This window comes from Mesoplodon mirus (genome assembly GCF_964341445.2).
Source record: "Mesoplodon mirus genome assembly, chromosome: 6".
Lineage (NCBI taxonomy): Eukaryota > Metazoa > Chordata > Mammalia > Artiodactyla > Ziphiidae > Mesoplodon > Mesoplodon mirus.
In genome coordinates this window covers 88,747,277-88,774,588 of record NC_138982.1, presented here as the reverse complement: position 1 = coordinate 88,774,588, position 27,312 = coordinate 88,747,277, and the positions used below count along the sequence as shown (strand labels likewise).

The 27,312-nt window shown below is 44.7% G+C and overlaps 1 protein-coding gene across 3 annotated transcripts; it reads left to right on the top strand.

Annotated features, from left to right (window-relative positions):
- The first annotated feature begins 28 nt into the window (after positions 1 to 28).
- Positions 29 to 13,739, top strand: TAGLN3 (transgelin 3). 3 transcript variants are annotated; one of them, XM_082624799.1, is made up of 6 exons: positions 29 to 315; positions 614 to 795; positions 1,952 to 2,126; positions 11,835 to 11,937; positions 13,261 to 13,398; positions 13,504 to 13,739. In XM_082624799.1, exons 2-6 carry the CDS (start codon positions 616 to 618, stop codon positions 13,583 to 13,585), a joined length of 678 nt encoding a protein of 225 aa, XP_082480925.1. In that variant the 5' UTR covers positions 29 to 315; positions 614 to 615; the 3' UTR covers positions 13,586 to 13,739. The 3 variants fall into 3 exon arrangements, with proteins under 3 accessions (XP_082480925.1, XP_082480927.1, XP_082480926.1); XM_082624801.1 differs by having other exon boundaries at positions 32 to 315; positions 13,261 to 13,739; XM_082624800.1 differs by lacking the exon at positions 29 to 315 and having other exon boundaries at positions 341 to 795.
- Positions 13,740 to 27,312: the final 13,573 nt, after the last annotated feature.

Genomic DNA, 27,312 nt, shown 5'->3' with positions numbered 1-27,312 from the left:
GAGAAAGCCGCTCTCAGCGGGAGGGAGGGAGGCGGGCGGGCTAGACTGACACACGAGAGGGCTGGCTTTTTGGACGGCTCTTAGCAACGGCCCTGGTTTGACCCTCCTCAGCCATGAGAAAATAGAATCAGTGTACCATTCTTCCAGGCGCGATGCAGCATCCGCAGCTCTACGTCAAGGGGGCCTTCCTCCCGGCCTGTTAATTACCTGCTCTTTCCCATCTCAGGGTTCCTGCCTTTGCAAAGTGCTCCTGGGAGGAGGGAAGAAACGACCACCACCCAGCCCCCTTGCTGCCTGGGGGCTTCAGGCTTGATTGTGAGTCACTGTGCATCGTTTTGTCTCATTGATAGACGGGAGTGAGAGGGGGCTTCCAACCTCCCTGGACCGGCAGGGGCTTTATTCTAAGAGTCACTGGCGCTGCGATTTTCCTTCCCGTTTGTAGGTGAAACCCCAGTGGCTTCATTGGCTCCTTGATTTAAACCACGCCCGGCTTTCTGCCGGCTTTGCTGCTGCTGGGCCAGGCGCCCCAGCCACATCCCAACCCCGTCTGCCGGGAGCCCGGGCTGCTGCTGCTATTGTGTGGATGCCCCGCGTGTCCTCTCTTCTCTTCCAGAGATGGCTAACAGGGGCCCGAGCTACGGCTTAAGCCGAGAGGTGCAGGAGAAGATCGAGCAGAAGTACGACGCGGACCTGGAGAACAAGCTGGTGGACTGGATCATCCTGCAGTGCGCCGAGGACATTGAGCACCCGCCCCCTGGCAGGGCCCATTTTCAGAAATGGCTAATGGACGGGACGGTAAGGGCGGGCAGCGATCTCGGATGCTGGGGCGGTGGGCTGGGAAACCCTCCAGGGTCTCCTCTTTTAACGAGAGGCTACCGGAGGAGCTGCGCCTTGCCAAACTCCTTCTCAGGGGAGGGGGACGGGAATGCCTTTATCTCTTCGGGACTGGAAGGTCTGGGCTCCCTGCACAATTCCCTCGCTAGATTAGAGGACTCTCCACCCATCCCAGACATCACAGGCTCCTTCTGAGTTGTTGGCAAATTCGAAGTCCTTTTGCTTTTTCCAGTGAGAATAGAGATAAGTATTTCCTTGAGATCTCTCCAGCCTTCTTGGTGCATCAGCTCCTCTGGCGGGTGTGGGGTGGGGTGTGTGTGTGGGGGGGCGGCGGCACTCCTTCCCCCAGGGGAATAGGTTGGATACATAGTAAAACAAAGGAAGGGGTGGAGGGGGAGGACTCACCGCCTTCCCATTCTTCCTGGAGCCATACGCCTTGGGGATGCTTAATGCCTGTTTGTCGAATGGATGGATTCTCTTGAAACTGAAGGGAATCCTTATTTGATAACTGCTTTTCTAAGGAGATGCTCCAGTGTGTTTGGGTGGTTGGAGACCCCAGGCTCTGCTGATTCCAACAAGCCCGTCTTTTCCCGCAGGCTGTGATTTACTGTTACATAACTGCTATCCCACGCTTCTGTCTGGTTATGCCCAGCGCTTTGGTTATAGGGATCTGGGGGTACCCACCCAGTTCGGCTCCTTTACCCATCATTAGCTTTTACTGGATGAGTTATTGAAGCCTGATTCTGATCTGCCTTTTGAAAGAAGAAATAATATTAGAGTCCATCATTTAATCTCTCCGGGAGCCACTAACTCTTCCCTCCACTGAAAGTCTGAAATCGTGGCCTCATCACTACAGATCATTCCCTCTCCATAAACCTTCTTTCCCTCACCCAGCCGTGGTCAGGAGCAGCCCTGAGAATGGAGTCTTTGGGGTCTTTGGGGTTCGGTATGGGAGCCTGGCCACCCAGCTCAGAACCCATGCCTTCCTGGGGTGCAAGATTGGCCCATGCTCAGACCCGTGGGCTGTGTGCCCTGTGAGGCCCCGGATTCACTTTGCATTAGGGAGGGGTAACTACAAAGGGAAACGCTGATTCTACCTCCCCCTTTCCCTCTTCAGGTCTTGTGCAAGCTGATAAACAGTTTATACCCACCAGGACAAGAGCCCATTCCCAAGATCTCAGAGTCAAAGATGGCTTTTAAGCAGATGGAGCAAATCTCCCAGTTCCTAAAAGCTGCAGAGATCTATGGCGTCAGGACCACTGACATTTTTCAGACCGTGGACCTTTGGGAAGGTAAAGCCCTCGTGCCTTTGGGATCATTCTCCCCTCCCCCCACCCTTTTGCTTTTCTCTTTGTGAAACCTGCCCACAGTGTTCTTCCACGTATCTCCAGGCGTGTGTGTGCATGTGAGAGAGTTACCAGCTGTTACCCGGGAACACTGTTAGCCTACGGCTTTGTGATGTTCTATTGAAAGTGTTCCTCCTCTAAGGAACACACCCCCCAGGACACAGCAGGGACCCCAGCAAACTAACGGGTAAACAGAAGCCTCCGTGGAGAGGAAGCTAAAACGGTTACATGGATGCCTCTCCTTCCTCTTACCCCCCCCCCCCACACAATGTACTTTTTCCCCACAAGTGATAGCTCCTGGAGGAGAGGGGGGCGGCGAGTGTGCTTCTGACTCACCAGCAGCCAGGCTTATAGACAAAGCCGCCTGGTGCAATTTTGTCATTCAATCTGACAAATAGATAGCACCCCACCCTTTTACTAAACGATTATCTGCGAGCTTTGTGACTATACCTTCCAGATGTGTATTTTCTTAGAGAGGGTGGCAAATGATTTTTTTCTTTCATAGTCATGAATTGATGTAAGAAATCTAACAAGGCATAAAAAGGAAATCAAGTTTCTGGACATATTTAACAATCCACCATTATTAGGGCAAATGATGTGGATGGAGGTACCGCCAGAGAAGTTGGGACCCACAGTCTTAGGGCTTAGTGTCCCCCGGAGCCCACATGTGCGCACCATCCATGCGACTGTTCCACATCGGGCCTGCTGGGGGAACAGACAGGTCCAAGCAGGGCTGCCAGGTTGACTCTGCACTCTCACGCTCATTGTCACTAGCTGTCATCAGTGGCCCGACCAAGAGGGTGCCCAGGGCAGTGACCCAAGTGGCTCTGCTGACAGTGAGAATGGACTAACTCTCTCCTGTGATCAAGAGAATGATAGTTAAAGGGGTGTTCAGATGATGGTTGAAACAGATTTCTAGCACAGGACCATTCTACTAAACAACTTATAAAGAAGCCATGGCCTCCTTAATCCTCACCCCCTTCTCCGTGTCATACACAGAGCTGGCATTTCCTGTTTCCTTCACAGATGAGTAGTTAAAATCCTAAGACGCCAATCAGTTTATCAGTAATGTTTTGCCATTATTTAGAAACTCAGATATTCAGACCTTCAGGCCAGGCTATTGGACTTCATGGACACTTGCCTCCAAATCCCCACAGAATGTCACAGTTGAGACTTGGTCCCTGCTTTTTAGGTCAAAACTATGATGATTTTCCCTTGCTAATAAAAATTCCTGCTGCTTATCGATATTTTCCTCTACACTAGGCATGGTACTAGTGCCTTTCTACATAACGCCAATCAATTCTCCTAACAATTCCAGGAGGTGGGTGTTATGAATTTCCCTATTTTATAGATGATGAAACTGGAGCGCACCCATTATCGCTTGTATAGATCATATGACTGGCTAGTAATTAGCAGAGCCAGGACTCAAACCCAGGCTCCGTGATGCCAAAGAGTAGGGCCTTAACTAGTCTGCCATGCCATGCTTTGGCCAGGATGCCGTTTTCTTCACCTACACCGTGAGTGTGCTCTTGAGTCATAACAGTGACTGATGAGATGAAGAGGAGCGGGAGGATGATTCAGGGCTGTGTGGGACGGAAGGTTAGAGACCCGGTACTTGGAGGTTTGTATGAATGGAAGGGGTCCCAGTGAGACCCCCCCCCCAAGTACAGGAAGTATATACGAGGAGGAAGAAACCGGGAGGGCTATGGGAGATGGGGATCCCGAGGGTGCTTTTCTGTGTTGAGGATGCTTTGCTTGCCTTTCCCCTTTTTCCAAAGACCACAAGGGGGAACTTTACACCGAGGAGGTGCTGGGAGTGCAGGGGAGGAGGATAGGGAACAAAGGTCCCTGATAAGCAGAGTAGGTGGAGGTCTACACCACCTGCCCCAGCCCTGTGTGTCAGATACCTCTTAGGGAAGAGGGAAGTTGAGAGGCATCAGTGTGACTGCAGGAGCCTGAGATGGGGTGGTGGACAGATGGGCTCCAGGGCAGGGTGATGCTCTTAGGACAAGGGAACAAGGCAGACACTGAGGGGTCTCATTCCCAGGGCAAAGAAAGATGGGGCTTTAAAGGAGATAAGGAAGGAGACCACTCCCAGGGTGTTGTGGCTGAGATGCTATAGGCAGGACAGCTGGCAATAGAACAGATGCTTCGGAGGGTCCAAATGGCCTCTAGGGGCACCAGGGCCTGGCGGCCCCCTCCATGGAGAGGCAACTCAGGATTGAGGTTTGGGAGATTCATTCTATTTGCTGGAGGGGATACTTGACATCCCCCAAGTGCACTGTCTGCTGCTCAGGCTGGAGCTGGTGACTATACAGTGAAGCAAGAGACAGGAAAGTGGGTTGCTTTAAGCAGAGACACGGGGAGGGAGGGCGGCCTTGGGTGAGCCCAGCACTGAGACCCATGGAACAGCAGCATGGAGAAGTGCGAGACTGGATCCTTCTGCCAGAGCTGCTTGTCACCCGTGAATTTAGGGATGAGTAAGCTGGAATCAAAGGGATGCCGCTGGGCGGGCTGGCATGTGTTGACGTGCGTGTGAGGTTGTCCATGTTTGTGGGCACAGCTATTGGACTGACCATCCCCTTAGCTTAGTCTCACATTCCTCCTACTCTTCTGCACCTGGGCTGTGGTTTTAATGCCGTCCTCAAATTTCAGATTACTCACATTCACTCCTGATTCCGTGCACTGTGGTCACGGTGGCTGTGGCTCTGAGTGGCCAGCCCTCCTCGCCTGGGAACTTCTCCTCCTCCTCTGCAGGCATTTTATGCTCAGCAGCTCTCGGTCTCCCATCTCCCCTGCTTGGCATCTTCCTAAGTAGGGCTCTGCTTGCCCATGGCTTCCCATGACTCTGTGCTGCTCTTATGTCGCCGATGAATAACGCCGCAGGAGCCAGGGCTCGCCAAATGCCTTCTCATTTATCTTCCGTTGTTTAGACAGGCAGACGCCCCAGAGGTACCCTCTCTCCTGAAGCCCTTTTTAGATGCAAGGCGAAATGTTTGGAATGGACTCAGGGGCAACCAGAATAAAAGGTTCAAGGCTTTAAGAAGGAACCCAGGGCTGAATGGCCTAAAAAACAGCCCAACCACAGAGATATAGACAAGGCTCCTGGAGTTCCCCTCAGAGGAAGCTGGGGTGACCAGTTCCCTTCAGTGATGGGGAGAAGTGAGGGCAGCTTAGAGCCATGGAAGGGGACTGGAGATCGTCTTTCTCATGGATGAGAGAAGGTGGATACCGGGCAGGTTACTTTGGGATTCGCCCTGAGAACCTGGAAAGGGAGGGCGGGGCCGTCTCAGCTGTGACTCGGGAGAGCACAACGGAGGTTAGCTTTCAGCATCTCTTCGGTGGAGGGAGAGGGGGAAGGAGAGAAAAGGAGGACACAGAAAAGGAGGGGTGTGTGTGTGTGTGTGTGTGTGTGTGTGTCTCACTCTCCTGAGAGCGAGTGAGTGTGCTGGTCAGAAAGCCTGCAAAGAAAGCTTACCCTGAGGGTAGGAGAGTGCAGGCTCCTAAGTTAGAAATTAGACCACTCCATTCAAACCTCTGTTCACCACCTATCAATGAACTTTTCTAAGCTTCCGTTTTCTCAGCTGTAAAATGAGGATAATAGTGTCTATTTCACAGGGTTGATATGGGGCGTAAATGAAATAATGCATTCAAAGTGCTTAACACAGTGCTGGAAAGAACAGACCGTAATATATGATAGCAGTGTTCAAATTACTATTATCATTGGCCTATTTTTTTTTAAGACTAATAGAAAATAAGGGCGGCAGGAGCAAGGCTGGAAGGGCACATATTCTGTCTCAGAACGGATGGACTTCATGAGGCGCCTCACACAGCAGCTGGTAGGGTTGCCTGGATGAGCTTTGCCCTCTCTGTCATCTGCGGTGCCTTCACCTCATTGACCATTCTCCAAAAGGAGGAGCCACCTTTATGGGTCTCCTTATTGACCTTTTTCCACCTCATGGTCATTACCCTTTATGTTTTTCCCCACGATATAGTATTGCTTTGCCAATTCCAGACCCAGGGATCGTGGTACTGTGGAAAGAGCATGCGTTTTGGAAACTAGCTCCATACTAGCTACATGACCTTGGTTAAGCTGCTTAGCTTCTCACAGCCTCAGTTCCCTTCCCTGTAAACAGCACCTCCCTTGCAGCGTTCTTGCAAGGATTAAATGTATAAAATGCCTAGCACAATGCCCGGCTAAGAGACACCTAATAAATGTTGGCTTTTTTCTCCTCTGCTGTTAGTCCAGCAGCAACTAGCCTTTTTGGTTCCCATGCATAACCAGGCAACGAGCATTAGCCACCTAGAATTCTAGAATGCCAGAGCAGGCAAGACTCAAAGATCAATCAACTCTGATTGCTCTTCTCCATAATCCTGCGGACGAGGATCCGGGACACATGGCCTTGTCCTGCCTCCCTGTTCCCCTCCTTGATGACAGGGTGGGGAGGCTGGTTTCTACCGGGGAGGCAGAGTGCCTGGAAGGTCCAAATATGTCCTCTGGGAGGTGTCACTGTATGTGTCATTCCTCAACAGGAAGAACAGAAGAGACATTTCACCCAGTGTGAGAGCTGTTGTGGAATATTGTACGGTACCTGTAGTGGCTCAAGATAGTACAGAAATGCCTGCCGCCTGAAGCCTCCTTTTCTCTCAGTGCAGCCTTCACCGCATTTCCTGCAAGCACTGCTCACACCACACTTGAGTTTGGCGGGCTCTTCCTGCAGCGGTGGTCCTCCAACTGCAGTGTGCATCAGAATCTACTGGTAGGCTTGTTAAAACACAGATTGCTGGACCCCAGCCCCAGAGTTTCGGAGGTATTAAGTCTGGGGTAGGGCCTAGGAATTTGCATTTCTTACCGATTCACAGGTGATCCTGCTTCTGCTGGCCTGGGAACCCCACTATGAGAACCACTTCCTTACAGGTTTTCTCCAGGGAGGCAAGCAACAAAAATTCATAAAGCCCGCAGAGCAGCCCAACCTACCCTCTGACATTTCTCCCTTATCCAAAGCAATAATTTTTCTACTCTGAGTGGAGAATTGGGGGCTATGCCTAAGTTATTACTCAGGGAAATAAGAAGTGGTTTCTTCATCCACTGACCGCTTTCTCTGTAAGTCCCAGAAAGATGAAAAAAAACAAACAAACCAGTATTCTAAGAGTTACAAGGTTGAGTCAAGACTAATGTAAAATAGAAGTAACTCCAAAGCAAAGCGTTTTGAATGTAAGACTGATTTTTAGTATTGAAAGTAGAGTGTCCAACCTGACTTTACCCGCCCAGATGTGACTTCTCTGGCCTTTTTCTTTCTCTATACCCTTCTGTTTATTTTTTCTTCCCAAAGACATGTGTAAGATAGCATGAAAGTAATAAAAAAAAATTAAGGGAACAAAATCCTTGTTCAAGTATCTCTATGGTAAAAGTCTTCAAACTTCATGGGCACTAAGAATTCCTAGGTCGGGGCAAGGGGTACTTATAATGCAGAACTCTTGGTCCCTCTCCCCAGAGATGACCATTTAGTAGCTGGAGTGTAAGACCACACTTGGGGAGACACTGCTTTGTGATAATGCAATAAACAGGGAATACAATACTGTCAAGTCAAAGTGTCAGTTGCTATCTGAGGTTCTGACAAGGAAAGCTACTATGCCACCATCTCTTTTTACAACTTCGAGTCTAATATTAGCTTCCCCCCATGATAGAGAGCTAGAAGAGTCCAGGAACCTGATTGAAATCCTGAGCTGTTAGTGTAAATTTGACCCCACTCTTTCATGTATCACTTCCTTCTATGGCCAGCGGTCTCATCTGTAGATCACCACCCAGACTCAGTCTCATTCCTGTGTTCCCAGCACCTAGAAAATTCCCAACACCTAGTTGGTACTTCTTTAGAGCTGTTCTTTTTCTTCTTGGAAAACTAGCTTGAGCAGCAGTTTTCAAGCTGTCTTGCCAAAGTTTCTGGGGGTACCTTTCAGGGAACAAAGAGATTCCAGGCTGCTGGAGCTCTGAGCAGGCTTCCAACTTGTCTCAGAGCCCTTTATCTATTGATGTGACTTCTGACTTTGTGGACAATAGTTCTGAAGCAAGGACTTACTGCTTAGCAACTTTTATTTCGTGCCTACCACATGACAGACATTGGGATGTTTTTAAAAATTAAAAGCTGAAGTACTGGAGCAGTGCTTGCTTATGCATCTGGCTGCATCAGAATCATCACAGGATATTGTCCCAGAATCTGAATTTTCAAGATCCTCAGGTAATTCTGATGCTCAGTCCAGTTGAGAGTCACCAGGTGAAACCCATGTATCTCAAAGTTGTCTGATGGCATGAATCACACAGGGAGATTATTAAAAATACAAACTCCCAGGCCCCATCCCAGGACTGCCAAATCAGTCTGTCCAGGGATGACCTCAAATTTCATAGTTTTAAAAAGCCTTCCAACCCCATCCCATAAGTAGTCCCAGAAGCTTGGGAAACCATGTTCTGCAGCAGGCTGGCTTCTAGGCAGATGGCACACACTGTTGTGATACAAGAAGTTCAGCTTTTGTTACTTTATAACTGGCTCACTTCACAGATCTTCCCTCATCTCACTGCTCCTTCAGACATTTCAATTTTTGACCCTCAGCTACAGAATTCAGTCTCCACAAACCACCCCCTTCTACCCAACAGCACTTGATGTGGGCTTCTGAACTGGCAAGAGAAATGAGGCTGGAAAGAGACCCTCCTCCCATGTGGTTAGCCCAGAACACTGGAATTCTTTCCAAGGAATGTCTATTAGAAGATGAACTAGACATGAACAGGTTACAGAAGGCAGATTTCTGTTTGTTATGCTATTTAGAATCTTGACAATAATTATTTTAACTTGATGGGCAAACTGATGGGGGACTCTGGGCCCCAACTGCTTTCATTTGCTTTCATCTTATTTAGGTTGAGACTTTGAGAAATTATTCCAGACAAACATAGACTTCTGGTCATTTGAAGTTTGTGCCCCAGATTTTGTGGGGCCCAAGAACTATTCCCCAGGGGCTTCCCTGGTGGCGCAGTGGTTGAGAGCCCGCCTGCCGATGCAAGGGAAGCAGGTTCGTGCCCCGGTCCGGGAAGATCCCACATGCCGCGGAGCAGCTGGGCCCATGAGCCATGGCCGCTGAGCCTGCGCGTCCGGAGCCCATGCTCCGCAACGGGAGAGGCCACAGCAGTGAGAGGCCCCCGTACAGAAATAAAATAAAATAAAATAAAAGAACTATTCCCCATTTGTATCCCTCCAGTGCCTCCCTCTGGCCCGGCACTGAAGCAGCCACTGCCACCCTTCAGGTCATTCCTGATCACTGAGCACCGTGCCTCCCAACCAACCTGTGCTGGGGACGCGTGGGAGATGGCAGTGTGGCCTCCTGGACTGATTAGAGGCTTTGAGTTCAGACAGACCTGAGCTAGATCTGGGCCCTGATTCACTTGTTGGGTGGCTCTGGGAAATTAATTAACCTCCCTGAGTTAATTTTCCCATCCACAAAATGTGAGGAATCATATCAAGTCCACAGGGGCAAGGTCACTTATAATAAAGTGTCTAGCCTATCATTTACAACAAATCTCTTGTCTCTGGCCCTTTCTTTAAAAAAAAAAGCTTTTCTAGTTTGTTCCTGTCTAATGCCTCCTTCCCCAGCTTCTTCTGCCCCAGTGGTGCAGTTACTCCCTTTTGCACTCTCCCAGGATGAGGATGGGGTGAGATTTATAGGTCAGGGGGCCTGGATATCTTACCCTTGCCCCCAACTTAATTCCCTGTGTCCTTTCTGGGTTCATGCAGATATGTATGCATTAGCCATATGTAGTGGGGACTGGGTCTTTGGTTTAACAGAGTTTGCTTCCCACCCCGGTCTCCAGGGTAGTATCTGTGGCTGGTTGCCGGGTGCCAGGCTCCACATTTCCCCAGATCCTGGACATGCCAGATGCGCGCTGTTTCCAACCACCAGAAACAGATTTCTGGTGTGCTTTACATACAGAGTAGAGATGAGTGATGTACCTGGACCTTCCTAAGCCTCCATGTGCTTCATAGTTTCTTGAGGTTCTCTTTAATGACTCACTGCTTGAAAGCAAACCTTCTTCCTATCTCTTCCCACGGTGATCCTTCAAAATATCATCATGCCAGTTCTATTAAAAAAAAATGTATCCTGTAATACAGTGACAATTACAGAAACGCTTTTCATCTGCGGAAGAGAAGGATCATTCTCATAGCCTCCTCTGCGTTTCCTCTCTCTGCCTTCTCAGTATCCCTTGTGCCCTCCTCCTTCCATCTGGTGCCCAGGTCCTCCTTTCTCCACCACCCCAGCTGTTCCTTGCTTCTGGGGGGCTCTCCACTGAAAACCTCTCATCCTTGTATCCATCCATCCATCCCACAGGGCCTCAGGATCCAGGAAACCATCCTGTGGTTAATGTGGGACAGGGGATGGGGAGAGGGGCAAGGGAAGAAGGATCTGCTGTCTCTCTCTCCTCTTTGAATAAATGGACATCCTGACCTCGACTTCCTCTGTGGGCCCTAATTGTTTATTTTGTTAGAGTTATGCTCCATTCTCACTTTCTGTCTGCCTTTCCCCTGTAATTCTGTATTCCCCAGGGACGGGCTGCAGCAGCCCAGCCGGAGATTACAGATGGTTCACTCGGTCTCAAGAGGACCTTCAGTGTTTGCCCTTGACTTTCACAGTCCCTGCCAGGCTGAATGCAGCCACCCTCCCCCAGGCCAGCCCTTTAGCTTTTGCACTCCACACTCGTGCGTGGACCTTCAATCTGGTTCTAAATTGCGGGGCTAACCACACAGTAGCATCTTTCCCTTTCCTTGTCCAGGACACGTCAGTCCGCTGGAAGGGGGGAGGGGAAAGAGGATGGGAAGAGGAGACTGCCTTGTGGCCCAGTGGGTGAAGGGTCCCTGGGCTCCTCGGGTGACAATGTCCCCCTCCACTGTGTGAGGGAGCACACCACACATCTCTCTCTCACACACACACACAAGCCATTTATTTATTGTCTCCCTTTAGCTCCTCTCAAGCAGCACAAAATGAAGAGCTTCTCATTGTGTCATGTTGGAGTGCTGCTCTGTGTTGATTTGCTTTTCTTCATCTGCCAGGCCTCCAGCCCAAACAGCCAAGTGAAGACTCCATTTGATGCACATGGGTGATTTTAGACCCTTTTAACCCAGAAAAAGTAAAAGAAAGAAGCCCCCTGGGCTTTGGTGTCGTTAACCCACCAGTAAATTTCTTTCCGGTTTCCTTTTTTCTTCCCAGTCCTTACGAAAATCCTCTTGTGCTGACCTCATGCCAGCTAACCCACAGCACCTCCCCTTGCCACCGCCTGTAGAACCCACCGAGGCCGGGGCCTCTGCTTAGGACAGGGACCTTCCGCTGTCTGAGCTGCTCAGTGTTTGGAATGTTATTCATGTAGCAACTGTGAATGGATTAGATATGGCATGTACCATATAGAGAATAATTAGCCAAGAGATATTTTGCTCCTTTCTGAGAAGTTTGGCCATGGTTGTCTTCAGGCCACTTTGAGGAGTATCTGGTATCCCTCTCCCTTGAATGTGCTCGCCTACAGCCTCCTATGAGAACTTTCTTCCCAGAGGTCCAGCCCCATCCTTCCCTCTTCCTTGACCCTGACACATGCTTGGTTTTACTCTCTCCTTTGGCTTCCAGGGAAGGACATGGCGGCCGTGCAGAGGACCCTGATGGCTCTAGGCAGCGTTGCGGTCACCAGGGATGATGGCTGCTACCGGGGAGAGCCGTCCTGGTTTCACAGGTAAAAATCCCTTCCCAGCCGCACACCCTCTCCCTCCCCAGGCAGAGGATGATTTTAACAAGAGTGAGCATCTGAAGCCTTGTAGCTCCCCAGAGGCTGTTTGGACACAAAGTCCAGCCTAGCAACAAGCACTCCCAGCCCCATAACTGAATCCCCCGGAGCAAGGAAAGACCGATGCTGCCTGTTCAGGCCAATATACCACCCAGGGCAGAAATCGTTGGGCCTTTCCTACTAGATACCTGGATCCTCCAGCTCTGCCCAGGTTATGTCTCTCTTGAGATTTGAACTTGGTTTCACTAGAAGCCCAGTAGCCCTGAATCTACTTATTTATTTAATTTCCTCACATCATGAAGGGAAAACATGTTTTATTTGCCAGGAGAGTCCTGAGACAGTCCTGTCATCCTAGCGTATCCATTGATAGCGCTGTCTGTCACTCTCGGGAGGAGGCCTGAAGTGGATAATAAGTTATATCATGTCAGTAAAGGGCCTTTCCCTAAAGAGATTATTTGCTTTGTTGTTTGTTTTTTTTGGGGGGGAGGGGTAGCAAGGATGCTTAAACTCCACCCCTAGCTCAGTGAGAGATGAAAAGAGCATGTTGTAGCCGATAATTGACTCTTCATTCCCCTAATCCCCTCCTCTTCTTGACAGTTATGAAAAGGTACCAGCTTGTGACATTTTCAATGAACCTGGTCTGCAAAGCTCCTAGATATTGGCCAGTTGAAACCCTGGTTTTAGCCCCCATTTTGTTAGTGATCTACCATGGTCTATGTGGCCCATAAAACCAACATTATTTACTATCTGGCTCTTCACCAAAGTTTGCAAACCTCTGGTCTAGAGTAGGAAATTTCCCCTCCTAACACCTACATTCCTCAGTTTTAAAGTACGACATTAATCCTTGGCCCCATACAGGGAAGGTGGAGTAGGATTACTGACATGATTTGTAAGAAGAGCTGATGTTAATTTTCACAAGGGCTTGAGGTAACTGTGAGAAGGGGGAACAGGAAAGCTGTCTGAGAGTAAAGTATCCAGAGAGGCAACACTGGTTCTTTGCTGTGGAAATTCTGGAAAATCACCTGAGCTTCTAAGACGTTGAGAGGTCGTGTTTCATGGCAGGGCCCGTTTGTGGTAGGACCATAGCTCAGGGTAGGGCCATATTTCATAGGATCATAGCCCAGGGTAGGGCCATACTTCATGGCAAGACTATAGTTCTGTGTAAGGCTTGCCCTTCTATTTGGTGACCCCCAGAAGAGCCTGTGTAACTGCATATCTTGGAAAAGTTTTGAGAACAGAATGACATTGTTTCATCTCACTCCCTCTGCCCAGGAAAGCCCAGCAGAATCGGAGAGGATTTTCAGAGGAGCAGCTTCGCCAGGGACAGAACGTAATAGGCCTGCAGATGGGCAGCAACAAGGGGGCCTCCCAGGCAGGCATGACCGGATACGGGATGCCCAGGCAAATCATGTAAGACGCTGCCTCCCGCGACCCAGTAGAGAGGACGAACGTGCCACACCATGGTCTCTATGATAACGAAATAGTTAGTCACCTTCTGACCTTCTCTTCTCAAAGCCTCCTGTCCCTGGTTTTTGCAAGTGCTGCACTCCTGCCGCGAATCCACGTTGCCTACGGCTGCCACCTTCTGTTCATTTAGAACTATGCAAAGACTCCGCTTCCTTCCTCTACCTGAGCTCCTTCTTTGCCCTAAAAGCCTTCATTTACCTGATTATTTATTTATTTATTTATTTGCCAAAAATTTCCCTCCTCAACGTATAGAACGTACCTAATAAACAAATTAGTCTTGTGTCTTCAAGTGTAAAGTTCCTTCCTTGTCTTAGGGACTTTGCCGGTAGGGCTGGTCTCCATTTCATTCAAGAGGCCAGCGAGCTGTAGCAGTGGAAGTATAAGTTAACTTTGAGGAAGCCCTTGCAAGGTTGTATTGCTTATCTTGACAACTGCAGTAGAAGTTTAGGAACAGTTTTGCCCACTCTGACAGCCTAAACCCATGAGTTCAAGGACAAAGTCTTTGGCTCCCACATATTTTTTGAGTACCTACCTTGTGCTTATTATGCCAGACTCTGGGGGGGACACAGGAATGAGCAAGCTGAAGCCCCAACTCTTCAAGAGCTCTGCTGTAGATGCTCAGGAACTATCTGATGGAGGGGTGGTTTTATCAGCTGGACGGGTGATGATTAGCAGAAGGAAAGAGAAGTTTTCCATTCTCTATCAATAATCTTTATCACCACAGGCCAGATTCTGGGTCTGATGCAGACATTGATACAGTTTCTTCCTTAGCCAGAAGTGAAAGCAATGTAGATTGCTCTTACAGTTGTTTACAGGGTCTAACCCCCTAAAACTCTTGGACATTGTCTAAGACTGAGATCTAGCTAAGATGAGAAAGGTTTTAAACATTTTCTCATCCACAGAAAATGTAAGTAGGCAAGTACACCTGGGGACCACCAACTCATCTTACTCTTTACTACCAGTAGAAACAAGAAAAAAAAAATGATTCATTTTGGGACTTCTCTGGTGGTGCAGTGGCTAAGAATCCGCCTGCCAGTGCAGGGGACACGGCTTTGAGCCCTGGCTCTGGAAGATACCACATGCCACGGAGCAACTAAGCCCGTGCGCCGCAACTATTGAGCCTGCGCTCTAGAGCCCGCGAGCCACAACTACTGAAGCCCGTGCGCCTAGAGCCCGTGCTCCGCAACAAGAGAAGCCACCACAATGAGAAGCCCGCGCACTGCAACGAAGAGTAGCCCACGCTCGCTGCAACTAGAGAAAGCCTGCGCGCAGCAATGAATACCCAACTCAGCCAAAAGTAAATTAAAATTTATTTTAAAAAGTGATGCATTTAGTAAGAAAAGAAATAGTCTTTCACTCATATAATGAATTGTTAATTAACAAGAAAAAAATAAAATAAATGAAAATATAGACACTGCCACACTCTAGATGTAGAATGATGATTTTTCAGACTGCATTCTTTGCAGTTCTAGGCTTCCATATAGAGTTCTGTGGGATTCCCATGGGACTGGGGGCGGGGGGGAGGAGGCTGAATTCTGGTCCCCACTCCTGCTTCAATGAGAGCGTTGCTCATTTTATCTATTTTATATATTAGGATCCAGCATAAGATTTCTAAAAACTTTTAATATTAAAAACAAAAAACAACAGGAGGTGCTTCCCTGGTGGCGCAGTGGTTGAGAGTCTGTCTGCCAGTGCAGGGGACGCGAGATCGTGCCCCGGTCCGGGAAGATCCCACATGCCGCGGAGCGGCTGGGCCTGTGAGCCATGGCCGCTGAGCCTGCGCGTCCGGAGCCTGTGCTCCGCAACGGGAGAGGCCACAACGGTGAGAGGCCCGCGTACTGCAAAACAAACAAACAAACAAACAAAAAGAACAAAAAAAAAAACCAAAACAGGAATTCATCCTCTAGGATCCCTAGTGACCAATTCAATCACTGGTGAATTGTCCATTCCTGAAAAACATGCAGCTGAATTCCTTTCTCAAACTTTACCTTGGATTTGCCCTAAAAGCAAGAGAGAGAGGTTGATGGATCCCCCCCAAAATGAAATAAAACTGGGAGGAAGTTCCTGGTGAGAGATGGAAGGTGGTTAGTTTCCTGTTTGGGATTGGGAGGTGGAGGGCATGGGAAATCACCTCCACCAGCAGTGTGTGGGACTAGGTGTGAGAGAGTGCTTCCAGGCTATACCTGTGCTATTCCCCGCATGCCCTGGCTCCACCACTGCTGTGCCAGAGACACTAAGAGGCGGAAAAGCAGCCCAATCTAGAGTGGTGCAGAGCCCAGCTGAAGGGAGGAGCAGGTAACACAGCAGGTTGCCAGCACCCAGGCGTTTTCTTCTCCCAACATGATCCCACTGGCCCTGATAGGCTCTCACCCCTTCAGTCCCATCAGATGCTTACAGCCTGGAGACGAGGGTGTTGAAAAATGTGAGGCCCTAGGATGGAGGTTTACCTGGAGGTTTACACTCTTACCAGATGAAGTGGAATTTGTGGACCAGAGAGAAGAATCATTTACAATTAGTCTAATAATATACTAAAAATGATAAGGGAAAATATTGGAAACTTTAAGCTATTGCTTCTATTATGAAGAAAAAGCCAACTGGAGATATGAAACTTAAAAAAATAAAATAGGGACTTCCCTGGCAGTACAGTGGTTAAGAATCTGCCTGCCAATGCAGGGGATGCGGGTTCGATCCCTGGTCCGAGAAGATCCCATATGCCGCAGAGCAACTAAGCCTGTGCACCACAGCTACTGAGCCTGGGCTCTAGAGCCTGCAAGCCACAACTACTGAGCCTGCCTCTAGAGCCCACAAGCCACAGCAAGAGAAGCTACCGCAATGAGAAGCCCGCTTGCCGCAACTAGAGAAAGCCCGTGTGCATCAACAAAGACCCAATGCAGCCAAAAAATAAAATAAAGTCTCTTAAAAAATAAAAATAAAATAAAAGGGAATTCCCTGGCAGTCCAGTGGTTAGGACTCCATGATTCCCCTGCAAGGGGCAAGAGTTCGATCTCTGGTCAGGGAACTAAGATACCACGAGCTGTGAGGTGCTGCCAATAAATAAATAAAATAAAATAAAATAAAATACAGATTGATAGTAGAATGGATAAAAAGAACAAGTTAATAAATTAGAATATTAAAACAAGACACTCTGTAAAAAGATAGGTACAACAGATGGGAATACAAAAGAAACGTTAAGTGATATGGGTCAAAAATCATATAGCTGAAATCTCAGAAGCAAAGGAAAAAAATCAAGGTAGGGGAGGAAAAATTTGAAGAAATAATTTTGAGAATTTCCCAGAATTAGAAAAAAAAAAAGACCTAAGAACTCAATTTTAAAAGACTTACAATGTGCCAAAAAAAAAAAAAAAGATAGGAGCCCTCAGTGGGACACATTATAGTGAAATATATGACTACTGAAAATAAATAGGAAACCCTCAAAGATTTTAAAGAATAAAAGCTCATTACATATAAGAAAAAAGAATCAGATAGACATTGGACTTCTCAATAGTAACCCCGGATGCATAAAGTAGTATTTTCAAGATGCTGAAGGGAAAAAAATACAACAACATCAAACACCTAATTTTCTATATAGCTAACTAATTTTTTAAGCCCCAAAGTGACACAGAAATATTAGCAAAGACCATATTTGAAAACACAATTGGATTGAATATTCCACTAAGAAAAATATATTACCAGGAAAACGCTATTTGGTGCGGGAAATAAGGATAAGTTAGAAAATCTCATTTTGTTTAAATAAAAAAGAACTAAAAAATAGAGAGAGAAAAATTATATCTATAACAATCCAAAACTAAACTTCTAGACAATACCAGTAGGGCGTGTGTGAGAAGTGCAGAAAAAGCGATGGGTGAGACTGTGCTAAGGACAATGTTCTGTGTGGAGGAAATACAGAGATATTGATAACTTTAAGAAATTGTTAGAGAAAGACAAACATATTGAGTCCAACTCACCTCATGAGGCTAATTTAACATTGATTCCAAAGCCCAAGAAGGATAAGAAAAGAAAATTAGACTGATTTCACTTGGGACCATAGATGTGAAAAATTCTAAATGAAATAATATCTAACCAACTCCAACAATGTATTTCAAAACTGTATTAGAATGGGCCATCTTTGAGCCATTTTCTTTATTGAGAGAATTCTTTTTTTTTTTAGCTGGATGGGCTCTATGGGGACCCACTCTCTTGTAGAGCTAGCCCTGAGTAAAACTTGAACTCATATTCCATTTCTTGTTTTTTTCCTCTTCTAAAGTCCTAGAGAAATCACCTATTCCAAGCCCTGCATTTTATTTAGAATAATACTGGAGACTAAAGGTGAAATGACTTCTCCAAAAGCATTTAGCAAATTAAGTTTTGGAGGAGAATTTAAATCTAGTTTCCTAGGGTCCCAGAGCAGCACTCATTTCTTTCTATTACATGGCCTTTCTGCTAAATCTCTCTCACTAATTCTTCCTAAGGTATTACTAACTAATGTCCTAATGTATCATTCTATTATTTCATTCATTTATTTATTCAAAAACTGCCCTGGTAATCAGCAAAAGCCATCTATGTGCTGAATGTAGGCAAATGACTAGAAAACCATCCCTGTAATCAGTCAGTCAATAAGAGTTTACTGAGTTCCTAATATATTTAAGGAATTGTATTATGAACCAGGAGATACAAGGATATAAGGACGTGGCTCTTAATTGAATGAATTTGCAGTCTAGCTGAGCAAACAATATACCCAATAGCTCCTTGTATCATTAGTTGTTTGTTTAAGTTTAAGGACCAAATCACAGCAGTGTTCACTCGGACCCTCTGAAGGAAGGACCCTCTGACCTGGATGGTCAGGGAATGTTTGCTACAGGACACTGGACACGGGAACTTCTGCTTTGTGCCATTATGAGAATGTATTGGCCTCTTTACCACTTGTCCCAACCTGCCTGGACCCAAAAGAGTTAAAACAATGAGAAAAGGGCTTGGATTTCAAGACAGATCCTTCCTGGGTGGACTTGAGCAAGGGTGATTTGAGAAATCGCTGTGGTATCCATGCCTCGGAGTCTTATTCAGTCGTAGACCTCTAGGAGGCAGGGTTAGAGGTTGAGATCTTTTTTTATTATTATTATTTATTTATGTATTTGTTTACTTGTTTGTTTGTTTATTTGTTTATTTTGGCTGCTCTGGGTCTTAGTTGTGGCACTTGGGATCTCTAGTTGCAGCATGTGGGATCTTTTTAGTTGAGGCATGTGGACTTCTTATCTGCTTCATGTAGACTTCTTAGTTGCAGCATGCATGTGGGATCTAGTTCCCCAACCAGGGATCAAACCCCCATCCCCTGCATTGTGAGCAGAGTCTTACCCACTGGACTACCAGGGAAGTCCCGAGATCTTAAAGAAATGCATAAAAGTTTGTTTTCAAGTTACTTTTTATTTTAAATTGGAGTATAGCTGATTAACAATGTTGTGTTAGTTTCAGGTGTACAGCAAAGTGATTCAATTATACATACACATGCATCTATTCTTTTTCAATTTCTTTTCCCATTTAGGTTATTACAGAGTAATGAGCAGAGTTCCCTGTGCTATACAGTAGGTCCTTGTTGGTTATCTATTTTAAATATAGCAGTGTGTACATGTCAAGTTACTTTTTAAAAGGCCAAATTTGGTCAGTGTAGTTAGAACTCACCTTGACATGGAATGTGCAAAACTTTCCATGGTGATGGTTGCAGGTCCCCGACAAGACCAAGACGCCCAGCTCTCCACTTCACACATCTGTTGCCTCAACCCACGAACAAGAATCAAGATTCCTCATGATCACAGAAACAAAAAGATTTGCTAAAAGCTAGTGACATATGTAGACATGCCATCAATAGGGTTGTACCAGGCTGCAGTGTGAATGCAGGTCCCATATCTGGTTCTCTGATATGTCAAAGAACAGAAAGATGATTTAAGAAAATGTCTGACTCCAGGCAGACAAACTAGGCCACAGTTCTCTACTTTTTATATCATTCCTTCCACCAAGAGCTGTGACTAAGGCTGGGTCTTCTGGTAATGGAAACACAAAGCTCACTTTTCATAAGATCTTGGTTTTTTGTTTCCATGCAGGCTGCCATTTTAGTTAACATTTACAGAAAACTTTAATGACATAGTAGGCGTCAGCACTACTGCTGATAGTAAATTTAATTGCCATGGACGCAAATTAGCTTAACTGCTGATTATATCGTCATTGAAATTGACATAATCCTGTTGACTGTATATCTTTCACTGCTATGGTAACTGTAGAGCACAAAGATTAAAATGTAAATTATTGTGTTATTCAGGGAGATCAGCTCGGTGCTTTGTGACCACCTGGAGGGGTGGGATAGGGAGGGTGGGAGGGAGGGAGACGCAAGAGGAAAAGGATATGGGAATAGATGTATATGTATAACTGATTCACTTTGTTATAAAGCAGAAACTAATAAAAAAATAATAAAGTAAAAAAAATGTATGCAGGAGATTTGAGCAGGCATTTCACAAAAGAGGAAAAAAAAATTATTGTGTTATTGGCAGAAATGAGCACATCGTTCCTGCAAGTTGTTTTGTAAACCTAGTTCCCTTGAACATTTTGAAGGCTAAATTTCTCCATTTAAACAGCCCAGCTTCTTGAATGGATTCAAGGCCATCTTCCTCATGTTGTGTAGATGGTGAATAATCATAAGGCCGCCACATGCCCTGAGCAAGGTAAGATTCTCTGTTCCCAAGCAATGTTTAAGAAATATTTCAAATGGTAGGTGCCAATCCTTGATAGTTTCTTTACCCATTTCAGCTCCACAAAATAATCTAGTGGTTTGATTGAATCCAGAGTATAGTCAAGTCCAGTTTTTAAAAAGAGCAACCTTTTGGGAACTTCCCTGGTGGTCCCTCTGCACTTCCACTGCAGGGGTATGGGTCCGATCCCTGGTCAGGGAACTAAGACCCCACATGCCACATGGCCCAGAAGAAAAATAAAGAGCAACTTTCTTCTCTCTCAAATTATAGATCTACTTAGAATGCTACGATTCTTTCTAATTACAAGTAGTGGTGATTTAGGCAGGATAAACTCTAAATAGTCATTATGCAAACGCTGTGTCTCCTCAGGGACACTATTGTGCCATTAAAACCACTGGTTAGGAGGCCAACTGAGTTGTTTTCTTCTAGGCCTCTGATGCTTAGTTTTTCTCCATGTGATGTGACATACTGTAAATTGTAGAAATGGGAATTTCCATGTCAAATCAGTTCTTTGCCATCATGTGCACCCAACAAAGAAAAGAAAGATAATTGAATATTTTCTAACATTAATCCTTTCTGAAATATATGATTAAGTCAAAATTACCTTGTATTGCCAGTAGTTATGACATAATCCATAGTAGATGAATCTCTGAGGCAATACTCCTTGGAAGCGCACAGTGATTCGAGATGTTGGCTTATAGTTATTTTATTATCTTGCTGCTGCTTTATTAATAACACTGATCTCAATGAATGTTCAGCATACTTAATTTACTATCACTCTAGCTTCAAAGTATTTGTGCATTGGGCCAGCATAATAACTTTTCCATTTTTAAATTTCAACATAAACATTTTTCCCCTCTTGATAAAACTTTGTAAAATATCTGAAGAATTCAGGGAACATAAATGACTCTCTTTAATCTCATCATCCAGGATAACCTCTGCCCACAGTTTAGTGCCCATCATCATAGAATATTAAAATACATATGTAATCAGCATCACATTTTTAGAGTGTCTCCATCTTCATTATCCTTTTGCAGGAAACTAGTTCCTCTTGGATACAATCTGTTCACCATTAAAGCTTCATAGAAAGTGAAGGGCAGACATCTCAAGAAACAAGAGGATGTGACTCATGAGGATGTCCCAACAAGATAGGAAGAGGAAGTAATCTTTTCTACGTTGAAAGCTCTTCTATATGAAAATGACTGGATACTTTCCCATTGAAAATCCATTGAATGGATGTACCACATTTCACTTAATTGATCCTTTATTGTTAAATTTTAGAATGTTTCCAAATTTCACCCTTAAAATTAATACTACAAAATTTTTTATAGATGTATCTTTAGGATAATTTCCTTAGGATAATTTCCTAGATGCTAAATATCCATTTTTGATTAATATGGTCAAATTATATCTAGAGTACCAGTTTACACTCACCTGTAAAAGATAAGTGAGGCCATTTCTCTACACTCCATCAGAATTATCACTTTAAAAATCTATTTGTGGGGCTTCCCTGGTGGCGCAGTGGTTGAGAGTCTGCCTGCCGATGCAGGGGACATGGGTTCGTGCCCCGGTCCGGGAAGATCCCACATGCCGTGGAGCGGGTGGACCTGTGAGCCATGGCCGCTGAGCCTGCGTGTCCGGAGCCTGTGCTCCGCAATGGGATAGGCCACAGCAGTGAGAGGCCCGCATACCGCAAAAAAAAAAAATCTATTTGTGAATATTCTGAAAGACAGCGTCTATCTACTAAGATGTTGGTGGAACTTGATGTTCTTCCTCAGCAGCGGCAAAGGAGTTTTATGATTGCTGGGTCCTTGCTCAGCATTTTTCATTTCTGCCAAAGAGCACATTAAATCCATGAGTTATTCATGCTTGTTAATGACTCTGAAGTCGACACAGTTGGTAAAAACAGAAGCATCAGCTGTAAAAAAAAATATTACAAAATACGGGACCAGAACAGAAATGATTGTTTCCAGAATTCAACTTGAATGTCTTAGGCAAGAGAATTAAAGCAAAATGTGGTTAATTGATTTGTCATTCAGCAAAATTAAAGTTCTCATGTGGCAATGAGCCTATTATATATTCTCAGAATAAATATGTCAACTTTCATAGCCCTGAGCTGAGAATGTAAAGCCATTTTGAAGGGCAAGGGTACAACTCACTATGGTTCAAATGGGTTTAGGGTGAATATTGCCCTACCGACCAATATCTGAAACAGGTATTGAAATGGCCTTATGTCAGATAAAATTAAAGAGCCATTCTGGTTCCACATTCTTGGAACAATAATTCTTTGGGAGAACATTGCATCGCTCTTGTGATGGGATGAGATTGACTCACATAAATTGCAAAATGAGAAACTCTGCCAAAGAAGGAAACCTGCTTCAGAACAATTGAAGGGAAAAATAATGACCCAGGGGAATTTCACTTGAATGATATTTATTGAGCACCTACTAAATATTGGGCAACCTATATAATTCATCTCCTTTAATGCATATAATTATCCTGCAAGGTGAGTATTGACATAACTTTCCAGGTCAGGAAAGTGAGGATTAGAGATGTCGAAGGAAGTAGAACAGTTGTAAAAGGGGGAACTAGAGGGCTTCCCTGGTGGCGCAGTGGTTAAGAGTCCGCCTGCCAATGCAGGGGACACGGGTTAGTGCCCCGGTCCAGGAAGATCCCACATGCCGCGGAGCGGCTGGGCCCGTGAGCCATGGCCACTGAGCCTGCGCATCCGCAGCCTGTGCTCCACAAAGGGAGAGACCGCAACAGTGAGAGGCCTGCGTACCACAAAAAAAAAAAAAAAAAAAAAAAAAGTGGGAACTAGAATTTGAACTCTGAACATTATGATTCCAAAGTTTTATGAATTCCATCAATACTGCTTTCTCCATCCTAAGCACACTGCTAGGTTCTGGGGGATACACAAGTGAAGACATGGTCCCTGTACTCAACTAACTCTTCATCTTCCCCCAGTGGGAACTCACAGTGAAGAGCTCACCTGTTTGTAATTCAGGAAAGCACAGATATGGATGATTTTCTGGATCCTGCTCAAAAGATGTGCTTAATTCCTTCCTGAATTTGGAGCACCCTTGTGTATACAAGTAACCAACACTTAAGGTAGCTTGTTTTATGTATGAAAGTTTAACCTATGATTCTTTTTTATTTAACTCATGATTTTTGATCAGAATTATTCCTACAAAGCTGTGTAAATATTATGTAAATCTTTCTTTTTCTTTGGAATCTTTTAATTAGGGTAAGGTGAGAGTGGCATTCTCTCTGGACACAAAAATTAATTCTAAGAAGCAAACCAGTCTATAATATAATACAAAACAGTCTCTAATACTCCTGTGGTAAAAGGAATAAGGATAGAGAAACTAGGTCTTTGGCAGTGTTGTATTCATTAATTCATAGTAATTAGTACTTGTTATTAGTTAATAATTAATACATTGGCCAAGATTCACTGAGCACCCACTATATGTCAGGCCCCATGCCACCCTCAGTGTGTTTGTAAGGAACAGAGACTCCTTCAGCTGCTGTGGGTTTATCATAAGGAGAGTCCGGAAGCAGAGCCCCCTACCTGCGTAGTCCTGCCTCCTGGCTCCGGATGACTGTGGAGATTGATGACTCTCCCAGTCTGATGCCAGCCCAGTGGATAGACTCCATCCTTTGCTGGTTTTCTAAGAGACTAAGGCATTCAGTCAGTGAGGCTGAAGAGCCTGTATCTTGAGAAAGGAGATTTGGCAGCTGTGGGTAACTGTCAGGTGGTGCTATCAAGGATTTCTAGTGACATACAACGTGTGAAAGTACAAAAATACCATTTAAGATAAAACCCTTTCCGGCCCATTGCCTCAAATTGATGCACTGAGTGATCACTTAGCAGAGACATCCACTCATCTGCCCTTTATGCTTGACAAGAAAGTGAGAGGATGGCAGCAATCATCTCAATAAGTCATAAGTGCTTAACCTGTTGGGAAAGGCAATAAAATCCCACCAGAGGCTCCTGCATCCTGATGAACACTCCCAACCATATTGTAGAATTCTCAGATGAAATCAAAAACAACATGGCAGGCAGGAGACATCCTGGCAAATAAACATTTACCTGATACCCTGAGGTTTTAGGTAGGTCAGATTAATCAAATTGAGATTAAAAAATTGAATAAAAAAGTAATTTAGGAGCTAATGCTACAGAAACCATACACACACACTATGTGCTGGCTGGAACAAAACCTTAACCTAGAGTTTGTAATTGAAAAAAATGAAAAAAAAATAACCCCAAAACCAAAACCCTGCTGCAACACTATGTAACTTCCCTCAGCCAGGGTAGAAAATCTTGGTGAGCCAAACCATTTTTTTAGGAGAAAGTGTCTAATTCAATTCAGAAATACTTCTCTCTTGAGGGTGGAAGGGTGGGAAGGGTAGGATTTTTGTTTTACCACATCACTGATGTTTTCATTTGGATTTTAGCTGTGCTCCCAATCATCGGATCTTTGACAGAAATGACCAGAACATATAATAAGGGATTTCTCATTTGACATTGGTAAATTACATCAAGGCCATTGGGGTCTGTAATTGCAAATGATTTAGGACAATGAGCGAATAGTTGAACAATATTTATTTCAGATTTCCAAATATCTCCACAGCCTATGGGGAAGTTGGAATGACAAGGGGCTAAACTCCAAAGAAGCTTGGAGCATCGAACAGCATGAGAGAGAGGAAATTGGTGGAGAAGTTAACTCTGCAGAAAGCAGTGTAGGACTTGGCTCTGCTACGAAGGGAGATGCTCTCCAGGCCAAACTATGGCATGGAATATACACTTAAAATGAGTTATTTGCTCCTGTCCCTAGTTGCTCCTGTCCCTTTGTTTTCTTCTCCTCTTGTTTTTATTCCTCCTTTTCCTCCATGCTGCCCTATGCCATGCCCATTTTTGATTCATGTGTTTTATTTCATTCTTTCTATCCTAACTGTTCTCATTTTTCACCATTCTGTCATTTCCCCAATCGTATCCTTTCAATCTGATTCATCTCATCTTTTTAAAAAATATTTATTTATTTATTTATTTATTTATTATTGGCTGAGTTGGGTCTTCATTGTTGTGCAGCTTTCTCTAGTTGCAGCAAGCCAGGGCTCCTCTTCGCTGCTGTGCACAGGCTTCTCATTCCAGAGGCTTCTCTTGTTCCAGAGCACAGGCTCTAGGCACACATGCTTCAGTAGTTGTGGCACGTGGGCTCAATAGTTGTGGCACACGGGCTTAGCTGCTCCACAGAGTGTGGGATCTTCCCAGATCAGGGCTTGAACCTGTGTCTCCTGCATTGGCAGGCGGATTCTTAACCACTGCACCACCAGGGAAGTCCTAATTTACCTTTTTTTTTTTTAGATGCCATCTTTTTTTGTTGTTGAATTTTATTTTATTTACCTTTTTAAACAGCAGCTTCTTATTAGTTATCTATTTTATACATATTAGTGCATATATGTCAATCCCAATAGCCCAATTCTTCCCACTGCCACCACCCCCTGCCACTTTCTCCCCTTGGTGTCCATGCGTTTGTTCTCTACATCTGTGTCTCTATTTCTGCCCTGCAAACTGGTTCATCTGCATCAAGTTTTAGGTTCCACATGTATGCGTTAATATATGATATATGTTTTTCTCTTTCTGACTTACTTCACTTTGTATGACAGTCTCTAGATCCATCTACGTCTCCACAAATGAGCCAATTTCATTCTTTTTTATGGCTGAGTAATATTCCATCATATATATGTACCACATCTTCTTTATCCATTCGGCTGTCAATGGGCATTTAGGTTGCTTCCATGACCTGGCTATTGTAAATAGTGCTGCAATGAACATTGGGGTGCATGTGTCTTTCTGAATTATGGTTTTCTCAGGGTATATGCCCAGTAGTGGGATTGCTGGATCATATAGTAGTTCTATTTTTAGATTTTTAAGGAACCTCCATACTGTTCTCCATAGTGGCTCTATCAATTTACATTCCCACCAATAGTGCGAGAGGGTTCCCTTTTCTGCACACCCTCTCCAGCATTTGTTGTTTGTAGATTTTCTGATGATACCCATTCTAACTGGTGTGAGTTGATACCTCATTGTAGTTTTGATTAACATTTCTCAAAAAATTAGTGATGTTGAGCAGCTTTTCATGTGCTTCTTGGCCATCTTTATGTCTTCTTTGGAGAAATGTCTATTTAGGTCTTCTGCCTGTTTTTGGATTGGGTTGTTTATTTTCTAATATTGAGCTGCATGAGTTGTTTATATATTTTGGAGATTAATCCTTTGTCCATTGATTCGTTTGCAAATATTTTCTCCCATTCTGAGGGTTGTCTTTTTGTCTTGTTTGTAGTTGCCTTTGCTGTGCAAAAGCTTTTAAGTTTCATTAGGTCCCATTTGTTTATTTTTGTTTTTATTTCCATTACTCTAGGAGGTGGGTCATAAAAGATCTTGCTGTGATTTATGTCAAAGAGTGTTCTTCCTATGTTTTCCTCTAAGAGTTTTATAGTGTCCGGTCTTACATTTAGGTCTCTAATCCATTTTGAGTTTAGTTTTGTGTATGGTGTTAGGGAGTGTTCTCATTTCATTCTTTTACTTGTAGCTGTCTAGTTTTCCCAGAACCATTTATTGAAGAGACTGTCTTTCCTCTATTGTATATCCTTGCCCCCTTTGTCATAGATTAGTTGACGATAGGTGTGTGGGTTTATCTCTGAGCTTTCTATCCTGTTCCATTGATCTGTATTTCTGTTTTTGTGCCAGTACCATATTGTCTTGATTACTGTAGCTTTGTATTATAGTCTGAAGTCAGCGAGTCTGGTTCTTCCAGCTCCATTTTTTTCCCTCAAGATAGCTTTGGCTATTTGGGGTCTTTTTTGTCTCCATACAAATTTTAAGATTTTTTGTTCTAGTTCTGTAAAAAATGCCACTGGTAATTTGAAAGGGATTGCACTGAATCTGTAGATTGCTTTGGGTACTATAGCCGTTTTCACATTATTGATTGTTCCAATCCAAGAACATGGTATATCTTTCCATCTGTTTGTGTCATCTTTGATTTCTTTCATCAGTGTCTTATAGTTTTGGTTTTTTTAAATATATTTTTATATAATACTTGCAAATTGTTCTTTTAATTTA